General features: G+C 38.8%; 2 protein-coding genes across 2 annotated transcripts in view; one reads left to right on the forward strand and one right to left on the reverse strand.

Moving 5' to 3' along the window:
* LOC139149700 (eIF-2-alpha kinase GCN2-like) overlaps positions 1-11295 on the reverse strand; it is a 37925-nt gene extending 26630 nt beyond the window's left edge. Inside the window, exons 1-10 of the mRNA XM_070721572.1 lie at positions 11042-11295; positions 10534-10652; positions 8852-8954; positions 7147-7320; positions 6763-6846; positions 6164-6324; positions 3787-3920; positions 3211-3368; positions 830-940; positions 223-440 (exon numbers count right to left, since the gene is read on the reverse strand). Of these exons, the coding sequence (XP_070577673.1) occupies positions 223-440; positions 830-940; positions 3211-3368; positions 3787-3920; positions 6164-6324; positions 6763-6846; positions 7147-7320; positions 8852-8954; positions 10534-10652; positions 11042-11152 (1373 nt within the window). The 5' untranslated portion in view covers positions 11153-11295. The remainder of the gene's footprint in view (positions 1-222; positions 441-829; positions 941-3210; positions 3369-3786; positions 3921-6163; positions 6325-6762; positions 6847-7146; positions 7321-8851; positions 8955-10533; positions 10653-11041) is intronic.
* A 223-nt stretch (positions 11296-11518) lies between these two features.
* LOC139150630 (ribonuclease P protein subunit p20-like) lies at positions 11519-11926 on the forward strand. The gene has a single exon (XM_070723066.1). The coding sequence runs from the start codon at positions 11519-11521 to the stop codon at positions 11924-11926; it is 408 nt and encodes a 135-aa protein (XP_070579167.1).
* Positions 11927-12469: the final 543 nt, after the last annotated feature.

Raw genomic sequence — 12469 nt, forward strand, 5'->3', positions numbered from 1 at the left:
CGGGTTCCAAAGGGTTAAATAAAATCATGGTCAAAATCAAGGACTGACACATCAGTGTCGGTAAGCCTTCATTCATTAAACAGAATATGCATACAATGTTACTACTTAAGACTGGCTTTATATCGGGGATATTATTTACATTTTTAAAACATAAAATGTCACTAAGGTCTCTAACGTGCGAAAAGGGACTTCAAGGTTTGAAGTTTGTCTGAATATATTTACCTTTTCCCTATGCTGTACTGAGCGAGCCGGAGTTGTCCGATGGAATCAATGAACACACTGGAAGCCTTCAAGTCCTTATGGACAACACCCTTGTTGTGTAGATACTGCAGAGCTTCAAGGATATCTATGGAATAATGCCGGAGAGTTTCTGGTTGTACAGTCACACCATTCTCTATGAACGTAGCAAGAGTGCCGCCTCCAACATACTCTTGTAAGATCTGCATGTTTTAATAAAATTGCAATATTCAAGACAGGTGCCTTGCTATGATGAGGGTGTTTTCACTGAATCACTTAATGTTTTCCCACAGTGAACAAAAAATACAGCTTTGCCTGACATGAAATTTACCACAGTTTCACTTATTATCAGTATTTTCAACAAAATAATCATATAAAAATATTGGAAAAATTGATGTTTTCTACAATCACACTATAAGAAACAAAGTATTTCATAATAAAAAAAACGAAAGTTTAACTCAAACGAACCTCAATTCAGGTTCCCTGGAATCTACAATTTATTTTACTTGATTTGCATGACAAAGAAACAACATCAAAACATGACTTCTCACACTCTGAAGTTGTATCTGAAGACACTGAAGAGATACTTTACCTCTATCTTGATAGAGTCTGTCAATTCAGCATACTTGATGGCTAAGTAATGCACAAGGCCTTGATGACTCAGCTTCAAGAGGTTAAACAGTTCTTGTTCAATGCTCACAACCTAGCGAATGCAATCAGAACAAATAAATGTTTATGTGACAAAAGAGAATGTAAACACAGCTTATGACAAATACCAATTCTTTTTGGGATTTTCAACTCAGAGAACATTATGATTCATCTGGATTTTCTCTGAGAAGGAACGATGTCTTTCTCTCTAAAAATTGAAAGAGTGGCTGTGATCAAATAATTTTACAAAAGGATATATGCAGACCAACAATGTGCAGTCAATTTGTATCTATAACATTCATTTGCGAAAAATGCATGCATACAAACTTTTAGCTGATGTGAAATAGAAGTAGAAGTAGTACCCATACAGTGACAATCGTTACCATCCTATGATACAGGTTTTACAGACCAAGGTTGTACAGTGAAGGGCTCACACGTGCGAGTGCCCGTGACCCGAGGTACACAAAACCTGTATCAAGGCCATTAAAGTTTCATCATATACCAACAAAGAATGGGGCATAAATCAAGGTGTAAGAAGAACAATGGTGTGCTGAAAATTATCATTAATTATGTAACACAGACAGCAAGATTCGATCATCCGAAAAAGTTTTATTGAAAGAAGCATTGTGCCCCTAGCTAAAGTTTGTGATAATTTTATGATGAAATGACCATGTACCTGAGCTGGAGGATCGATGATGGCTTATCTTATGTAGCATTGCATAGTAGCACGGGATCTGATTTATATTTAAGCAATAACCCACGCCGCAGGAGGGTATACACGAGATTTTGGTACAATGCGCGACATATAGCACGAGCCGATAGGCGAGTGCTATATGGAGCGAATTGTACCAAAATCGAGTGTATACCCGACTTCGAAGGGGGTTATTGCTATTATATTATATCAACTTGTGTGTCTTTGTCGTCTTGGTCCGGCATTTTCGTCAGTTTCAGCCAAAAATGCAGAAAACTGACGTCTGAGAGATGGAACGTCGGAAAATCATCGCCCGAGACCGAGCATTTTTATAAGTTTGGATTACGTTGACAACACACGAACACAATATCCTACGATAACATACGCATTACGTTCATCAAAATTATTAATATTTACATGCAACAAGAACTGCTTCAGACACACAAATGGGTCAAGAGTTCAAAGCAAAAGAAAAAGTAACAATTTTTTTCGTAAATTTACATAAAAACAATAGCGCTGGCTTTTTTTTTGCGTAGTACACTAAAAATAGATTTGTCTCATTCACTGTCAGTCCGGTGTGCGCCAACCGTCGTAACATTCAGACAGAGGAGGTGGTGCAGTGGGGTTACAGGTTCTATTTTTGATGGATATTTTGATGGATAATTTGTGCTAGAAAACGTGCAGTTTTGAAATAATCCAGACATGGATTACGGCGACTGTATGAACAGTTGTAATATGCGAGCAGAGTGTGTGTTGCCCGATTCAGCGAGAGCTGGACGCTGACACAGCGATTTTCGTCGCAGTCGCCAGGAATGATCGCATTGTTATTTTGAACTTCTTCAAGTTCTTGGGCTACATTGTTAGAACACCCTGGTCTGTTACAGCCCAAACTCTAGGAAGGAATATCTGACGTACCGTTACAGTGAGGAAGTTTCAATTTATTTGTGTATGAACGAATACTAGTAGTAACTTAGTTTTAAAGAGCGGTATGTCGCGTCTCGACTCCTGCTGAATCGATCAAGCAAACTACACAGTGCGCTGTTACCCTATACAATTTTGTACATCATCATACCAAAATAAATGTGTTGCTTCGGAGATTTCTTTCATCATAGACCGCTTATTTTCACCAAGAGGTGAGTTACAGAACCATACTTTATCTCTGTATCGAAATTCGAACTCGGTCTTTGAAACAAAGCGGACTGTTTCGGATTAAGTTCAGAGCCACATCGTTCAAATGCACCGACCGGGCAATTTTCAAAAATGCTGGTTTAGGGGCCGTTTTACCACCGCTATCAGTGCTAAAACAATATTTTAGCATCGCTCTCGTCCAATCAGAATGGCGCATGGTAGCATGATATAATATAATTAATATTATAGTTCACTTTCTCATCTTTCGAGACAATGCAGACACCATTGGTATATTTCTTAGTGAACACTAGATTTCAATAGAAATATCACCTGATTTTGCTGTACTTCACTGTTGTACCTAGGATCAGGAGACGTTGTTTGAAGCTTGTGCCTGCTTTGTTTAGGAATGGAATGTTACCTGATAGCAATGTGCCTAGCAACCAGAGTAAAGCTAGTTCTGAAGTGCACTAACAACATTGCTCACTTTTAACAACGTTAATTTTTACCTGCTCCATGTACTGTGCAACTTTCTCTTTATCACTATCTTCATTTGGTGATGTTCTCTTGGAGTGCTTCCATTTCAGAGTCCACTCACTTATTGCAACTAATTCTCCACTATGGGAGTCCATTCCAACATACACCCTACTGCCTGAACTTCCCTGGCCTGGTAAAAAGAAAACCGTGCTGGATTAAACAGGGTCTGGAAAGTCTTTCACAGGGTGAAGAATTTTCACTCTGGGTCCTCACTTTTATATAATGTATACAATCCAGATGACAGTTGTGGGTCATAATTCAAATCTGCTAATTTCCTGAAACTTTGAGTTCACCAGGTGCTGTAGGCTAAAAACTTTTAAAAGCTTTTTGAGTATGTGAACCAGATAAATATATTTGGTAATATATTCCCTGCTTGGGAAAGCAATTCATTTAGATGGCAGGGTTGAAATATGATACGTACAGAGCCTGGAAATACAAGTGGCCTTTTCAAGCCTTCAGTAAAATTGAGTAAACAGGCGTATCTTGACACTTTATTACTCTTGCCCAAAAAGAAGTTTCTTAAAAAGCGAAATGATGAGAGAACTTACCAAGACATTTTCCTTTGCTTATGTTTCTTTCACCCTTTGTGTAGAATTTTGTGGTTGTGATTCCTGTGTTGCTGTTTCCCCTCTTCAGTCCACTTCCCATGGACTCGTGTCTCACTCGACTTGAACTGGCATGTCTGAAATGGGCAAAGTGGACTACAGGCATCACAGAGCTGGACAGAGCAGTTGGCATGAATTGTAGAACATTTCACTGACCCAACAAAAGCATTTGAAACCAGTGATTCTATCAACAAGTCATCGTTGATGACACAGTCCCCACTTGTTAATAATGGGTACTTTGATTACATGTCCTCAGAGAGGATAGAGTCCTCTTCATTAATTAGGTCTGTGATAAAAATACTTTGCTACAAATGGCGCTCAATGGCCAAGAATGAGTTCCATGGTGATGAAAACATAAAACCAATGTAGGCCACCATCCTAAAATTCATAAAATGAGTCAACTAGGAATTAATCAACAGGATGTTGCAAAACATTTTTGCATACAATTCTAACACTTAACAGATTATCACTGGTACCATATTTCATAAAGTTTGATGCAGTATTTACAACACTATGAGATCAACATCTGTATCAAGTTTCATCACATTTGACGCTGTATTAATTTGTGGCTATATCACCCTAATTAGGAAAGTTCATTACTTATGCAATTACAAATTAATTAAAATTACACTGATAAATGTCTTTTTCAATGTTAAAGCAATGTGAGCTTAACATCAGTTAACGTCTGTATAAAGTTTCATGAATTTGATGCAGTACATATTTCTTGACATATCGGCCTACTTAGAAACTTCAATAATTGACATGTTACTGCTACATGACGTGAAACAAATTGACGAGCATATGTATGAAATAGGTCAATGTCAACTTTGAATGATACTGGTGGAAATATGTCTGAGTTATGGCTCTGTACATGAAAACATCGTAATAAAATGGCTGCCTAGCGACCATATTGGATCGTATCACATGAAAAATCGACGTACATATGTATGACATAGGTCAATGTCCTTGTACCAACTTTGAATAAAATCGGTTGAGATATGCCTGAGTTATGCCTCTGTATATGAAAAATCGTAACAAAATGGCCACACAGCAGCCATATTGGATCGTATCACAAAACAAATTGACGTGCATATCTATGACATTGGTCAATGTCCTTGTACCAACTTTGAATAAAATCTGTGAGATATGCCTGAGTTATGCCTCTGTATATGAAAAATTGTAATAAAATGGCTGCCTAGCGGCCAATATTGGATTGTATCACAAAACAAATCGACGTGCATATCTATGAAATTGGTCAATGTCCTTGTACCGACGTTAAATAAAATCGGTTGAAACATGTCTGAGTTGTGGCTCTGTACATGAAAAAATCGTAATAAAATGGCCGCCTGGCGGCCATATTGGATCGTATCACAAAACAAATTGACGTGCATATCTATGACATTGGTCGATGTCCTTGTACCAACTTTGAATAAAATTGGTTGAAACATGTCTGAGTTATGGCTCTGTACATGAAAAAATCGTAATAAAATGGCCGCCTGGCGGCCATATTGGATCGTATCACAAAAAAAATTGACGTGCATATCTATGACATTGGTCAATGTCCTTGTACCAACTTTGAATAAAATTGGTTGAAACATGTCTGAGTTATGGCTCTGTACATGAAAAAATCGTAATAAAATGGCCGCCTGGCGGCCATATTGGATCGTATCCAAAAACAAATCGACGTGCATCTGTATGACATATGAAGTAATCCTTGTACCAAGTTTGAATGAAATCGCTTCTTGCATCTCTGAGATATCTGTGTGAACGGACGGACGCACGCACGCACACACGCACGCACGCACGCACGCACGCACGGACGCACGCACGGACATGACCAAACCTATAAGTCCCCCCGGACGGTGTCCGTGGGGACTAACAAAGTATTACCTGCCAAAGTCTACACAGCTAAAGGTTAATAAGTTTAAGTTGTTTACTATAACTATCAGACTAGTTTGATGTGAGTCATTTTTTGGTTCACTTTTTCCTTTCTCATATATCAAGCTTTTAAAAATGTTTCATTTACCTGTACAAATGCAAATCTACATGTACATGTGTATATCCCTGGAGTGAATTTGACTCTTCAGAAGATTATACTGAAATGCAGTTACTTCTCAATAGGACTGAGCTTGAATAATTACGCATCATATTTATGTATCTGCATACTGTTACACATACCACATTAATTTACACATACATGTATCAAAATGTGCTTGGGGGATCATGAACAGAGAATGTCTTTAACAATACTGTTACATGGAAGGATAGAGTTGGGCTCTGTAAGTGAAGCTACTGTATCATCACATTGCAGTTCACAAACCTTGGTTCTGGGTCTGGTTGTCGTTTTCTGCGTGTGGGTGAAGGCTTTGGTTTGAAGTTTTGGTCATTTTTCTCATCTTCTCTTTCCCCACTGGCATCTGGAGAGGTATTTGGGCTCTCTGTATCTTCCTTCACCTTGGTTTCTTTGACTTGGTCTTCCTCCTTCAGTGCATAAACAAGAAATATTTTTTTCACTCTTATCACTTATACATATAGAACGTGTCTTGGAAAAAGATATTCAGACTCTAAAGTTTTTAAAATTCTTTTCTGAAGCCCTTGAAGTAAATAAATTTTCATTCTTTATTTTTTTAGTGAAAATCAAGAATTTAATTTTCCCATAGATTTACCGTAGGGATGGCGGCCAGTTTAAATTTCAAAGATCAATAATTTTAAGGTAATATGTTATCTTGTATCACAATTCGCAGAGCAGCCTGATTTTTATTCCTAAATTTTAAAGAGAATGGAGCACAGATTCCTTGAGGAAAGTTTGTGCAAAAGCCTAAAGTCTCACTTTTGATGCACATACTACATGTACCTTAAAGGAAAGCCATCGTTGTATGTAAAAATATTCTCAGCGAAAACTCAAGACGACCAAAATACCTGCTTGATTGGTTCCCGCCTTCTCCTGTTTTCTTCTCTTAATGCCTCTTCTCTCCTCCTGAGCTCTTCTTCAAATTCTCTACGCTGAAGACACATAAAATAAAATTGTTTAAAGGTAGCTCAGACAGAAGGTTAATTTGAAAATCTTGGATGAGCATGAACGTACATGTAGAGTAGCAAGTTTCTGTTTCGTGTGTTCAAAATATATTTCCCAGAGACCAAATCTTATGAGTTGCAATGCATTGTATTCTTTGTGATTCCTGTATACAGTCAAATATTATGTATCATTAATGTACTTGCAAAGTTACTTATACTCATATACACTACAGTTTGTAAAATGAAAGCTTTCTAAGATATGATGTCACTATATGCTATCACATTAACCTGTTTTTCCTCTTTTTTCTTCAACAGGGCATGTTTCTTGAGTTCCTCCTTGGCAGCTTTTTCTTCTTTCTTTTTCTCGTTAGAAAGCATCTCATGGTAGAAGGACTTCATCTGTGGTACGTTGTGCTCGTGAAGGAACTGTTGGACATACTGCGCCATCTCCAGTATCATCACCTGAAAGGAGGAAATTGTTAAATACTAATTGCAGTGAAAGCTCCCCCATCATTATTTAAAATACATTAGGTATCCCGAGTTTGGCAATATTTTCAGGTAGCGAATGTGTATAGGTTCGAGAAATGTATGGAATGTCACCTGTATGATAGAATATATCCATCACAATTAATATCACTCTTTTTGCCGACAAACCATAGATTAACTTATCCAAGTTATCACATGAACAATCTTGTTAAATAGTAGTATATTACCATGCCCTGCCCGTCGCATTTTGATTGAGCGAGCTGAACCACGTGACTGACCACAAATACACAATAATTGTTTGTTTACATGCCCGTGAATATGAATAATAAGATTAACAACTAAAAGTATCGTAACTTTAAAGCTCAAACGTAAATCATAATCAATCACAAAATAAAATGGAGCACTTGTAGGTCAAGTTGAGATACTTTTTCTGAAAATATCTCCGGATTTGCCAAATTTTACACAGTGCGTGACAGTGCGTCGCGTATTGCTCAGTTTCTGGGGCCCAGTTGTCGTTCGCTCCTGAAATTTTCGGAAATTTTGACGGTTTTCTTGGGTTTGCTGATAATATAATGGAAATAACAGACTCTACTCTGACCATTAACGTTTATTTGTGGGCGCGGGCTCAAGGAAAGCCAAATTAACGGGCTCGGCAAGCCTCGCCCGTTAATTTTTGGCTTTCCTCTCGCCCTTGCCCACAAGTAAACGTTAATGGTCAGCGCGTCGCCCGTTATTTCTATAGTATAAGTACTGTAGTTATAAAATGACCTGAGACTGTGATAGATTCTGCGTACTAAAAAAGCATCATAAATTTTCATGTATTCACTGCAGCATAGAATTTGGATCTTGCACACACAAAACAAAACATGACGTTAACAACGCAAGACATGAGAGTCGAGGATCTTGCCATAGCATTCTGCATAAAGAATTTGCAGCCTCTGAGAATGGCTGTTACCTCATTGGCACACACATTTTTTTGTGCGTTAAAGAAATCATGTCACTTTCTTTTTTCTTGCTCTCTGTACTCGGACTTGAAAGCATGTGTTATTGAACGGTCTTTCAGTGTGCTCCTTTTATCTGTCTTTACATTGTCTGTCTTTACATATCCTGTGATGAGCAGACTTGAGGTTACCATCATATAAGGTCAGTCACTATACACCAGGTTTTTCTCTTAACAGTGCAATTTCGCAAATTGCGCATTTTGAGCCATTTTCTGCCCTTTAACCCTTTCACAACCATGGTTTGTCCCAAATCCATTGTTTTCTATGGTAAAGTTGAACCTGTATACAGGGATCTGGGGGTGAAAGGGTTAAAAGTTACTGACAGTGCGAAAATCGTGCACAAAACACAGCAAGCAAATACGCCCATATGATGGTGACCCTAGCGCATAGTGTAGTGACCTGTGAATTTGCTGTTGTTTCTGCCCCCCTAATTTTGACAAATGGGGCAGAAATTGCCCCTTCAGTGAACATGCAGAGAAAACACTGATACACTCACGAGCCCTTACCTCTCCCAGGAACTTTTTTGCTTCTCGTTCAAGGCTCCGCTTCAGTGCCTTTACCTGTTTATCTGACAGCCCCTTGGCATTCTCAAAACTTATTTCAGGAAGTCTACAAGACAAGCGGGGGTAAGTTAGTATCACATTCAGCATTAGTACTGTACCTTCTAAAACATCAAAAATAACTTCAATTCTACTGTGACCATCTGAAAGACTCCAGTAGCAGTCTACTTTCTCTGAATTTATTTTGAGAGATTACCGTTGGGCCTTATTCAATACAAAAAGTACTTTGATCTGGAGGAGATACTCTACTGTGATTTTTATTTACATAAATGCCAAGGTGTCACAATAAACAAATACCCCTAAATAATTGTGATAAGTGCGGCGAGGAAGTCGTACCATTAAACTTTCATTTCACTTGTTTATAATTTTAGCAATAGCATAAACTATATTGCTGACTGATGCTGAAGCTGGCACGGACGTATCAGAATAATGTGAGGAGGAATGATTCAAATGTTCAAATCTCATCTCTGCTGAGCGCTTATCATAAGCAATAAAAATGTGCTATCTACAGAAACGTGTGTATGTTTATTGTCCACAATTGAGAATTTGAAACTGGGGCCAAGATTGAAGACCCTTAAAAACGTCGTGCTCATCATCGGCTTCAAGGGTATTGGCAAAAATGATTCTGAGTGTTGACGCTGCAGCGTCAGCTTCACTGGTCAGATCCCACTATTCCTGACTGTGTCCGATGAAATGATGTGTAAAAGCGAGGGTAAATATGTACGCCAAGTTTTATATGGCTTTAAATATTAATCAAAACACTGTAGCTTTAGCATGTGGGAGTTCACCAAGGTTGATTTTTACATATTTGCCAGCTTGTGTGTCATTTATTCCGGAAAAGCCATTTTCGCCACTTATAACTCGCAGAGTTTTTTACAAAAACGGATAAAAATAGTGGCGGAAGTTGCATTTTAGGGCTTCATCTACTCACTGTATTTTGAATCAGGGGAAAAGCACCAAGCTTGGCCCTTTCATCACGTGATATGGCAGGGACAATCTTCTGATGGGTATGGCATTATCATTTAAGTTCGCACCAGGTCCTGGTGTGAATGTGAATGACAATGCCATACCCTCAATACATACGTGCCATATGTATTTGGTTACCGTCTAGTGACCTAAAAGCTAGCAGCATATGTTAAAATCAGCTTTGGTGAACTTCCTTTAATAATATTTGGTAACTTCTCATTTTAGCATATTATCACAAAACCCACAAAACACCTGAACATGTAGTCTGTGCCACAGGAGTGAGGGTGTATCCTATGTTTTAACCTCTGTAAAGTCTCATATGACGTAGTATGGGGACTCTTTTAACACTTCACCTTTTCACTTGCATCTCAAGCCTACCTCTATACGTTTGTTTGCATGATGGAGGATTGGCTAGGTAAGGTCAATTATTCAGCTTAGACTATGTTATGGAACTTATGTTGTACCTATGAAAGCACAATGCCTGTCTGCTCATGTAGGGATTTACTGCTAGTATGTTAGATCTTAATTGTCAATAGAAGGGGAAATTCCCCTTAGATCATAATTGTATTTACCATCATACATTACTGTATTAAACTTACGCTCAAGTCCTGTGACTCTTTGATGTACCCAAAGCCATAAAATTTTTAAAGGATTCCACTTACTCGTCTGGATAGTTCTCGGTGCAATTTATCCTCAGATCAATTTTAGCATACACTTCGGTTTCTCCACGCATGCTTTCAGAAGGCAGCAAATGCAGCACTACTTCCAAAGGGCGTTGAACCTGAAGGGAACACGTGTCAACAATGATTAAACACAGTATTGACGATAAAGGACGAACCGGCACGATAAAAGTTCAAAAGTATTCAAACAAGTGTTTATGTTCAGTCTATAGGTAAGACAAATATTCACATGCCGCGGGCTTACAAGACGACGCACAACCGAGGAAAAATATATCACGTGACCATTGTTTATAAACTAAAATGACAGCTTCTGAATCTGTCTGTCGTTCGACGGCGACTCGGATGCCAAAACAGCTGTCAGGCTCGAGACTAAAAGTGGGCATATGGTAGCAAACGTTGTGACTTTTCAAACTTTGCAACAATTGCTAACATACATCAACTGAACAACTGCTACGAAGTTACAGACTTATTGTGCAAACTTTGTTTTTACCTGCCATGGGTCGTCTTCTCGCAGGTCTCGACAATCGTCCATGAAAATAGCCTTCAAAACTTGCAGCTCGTTCTCCTGACGCTCCTGAGGTGTCTCGCTGTAATCAGCCATGGCCAAATCCTTGGTTGCTTTGCAAAACTTACATTGTTAAAGTGCTATTGCAACGGAAGTCAATGAGAAGTGCATAACTATCGTGACATTCGTTGTTTTCGACGCTATCATTTGTAGTTCACTCGTCCAGTACATAGACTTTGCTCAGCAAGTTTGACCTCAACTACCCATGATGCTCTGTGACCCAATATGCTTCTCATTTTATTTCCCTGCTCGAATGTATCTTGATCAAGCATCATTACACAGAAAATAACTTTCATCAAAAGTAAGCATTATAGAATGTGGTATATTCTCTATTTTTTCTCATATTCTGATCGCTTCCCTTCCTTTTAGGCTCCCGGATGTTGACCCAACCTTTAAAGCAACATGGCTGACAGCAGCGGTAGACACGAGAAAGCCGTAATTCCACAGATCGACCAAAATGAATACATTCTACGGAAACGATTACCAAGAAGACTGCCAAAAAGGAAGAACGACGTATATGTTAACAGGAGGACTAACTTTGGCGCCCAACTAGAGCGATGTCAGAAACTGCTCGATGCGGGTTTCGAGGAACTTTTCATCCACGGACTCGGCGCAGCCATCAATCGGGCGATAAATCTGGCTCTTCAACTGAAAACCCGTGGAATGGGGTCCATAGAGGTGTCTGTCAGTACGTCAAGTGTAGAACTCATAGACGACCTTGAGCCAAACAATGATGATTCAGAAGCAGACGTCCAAATTCGGACAAATTCTGCCGTTCACATCCGGGTATACAAAGTACCGTTATCATGAGAATTGATCACTCAATACTATTGACAATAGTACTTCTCCCGTCCATGATATATACATTCTACTGTCATGAACTAGTAAGTCACTGAGAACTGGATCATCAAAAGATGCGTTGCTGGTCGGAGCAAAAACACAAAGTGATATTCGTCCCAAGTGAAACAGATTGAAGAAAGAAGAACCATGGTGACAATGCCTAGTGTCAGTAGTGTCAGTGTGATGCTACTTAGCAATGCCATGCAACCCCTGTGATGAATGCATTTAGAATTTGAAAGGTTACGACGAATGCAAAATTATCTCGATGTTTGACGGTACTGGACAAGATCATGATGTTGGAGTCTTATTTCATGTGCACATGGACTGGAGGGAGTAATGAGACCTTCAAAATTTACAATATTGTACAGAGGTCATTGGTAGAGTCTGTACTTGAGCACTCGTCAACTTATCGGAAAACCTGATTCTCTTCTTTTGTTGCTCAAATAAATGTAACTGAACAACTTAGCAACAAGGAACAGTAACTGTTGTGTGTGTATTATTTTTTGAAAGACA

Source organism: Ptychodera flava, chromosome 14 (assembly GCF_041260155.1).
Source record: "Ptychodera flava strain L36383 chromosome 14, AS_Pfla_20210202, whole genome shotgun sequence".
In the NCBI taxonomy this organism is placed as follows: domain Eukaryota; kingdom Metazoa; phylum Hemichordata; class Enteropneusta; family Ptychoderidae; genus Ptychodera; species Ptychodera flava.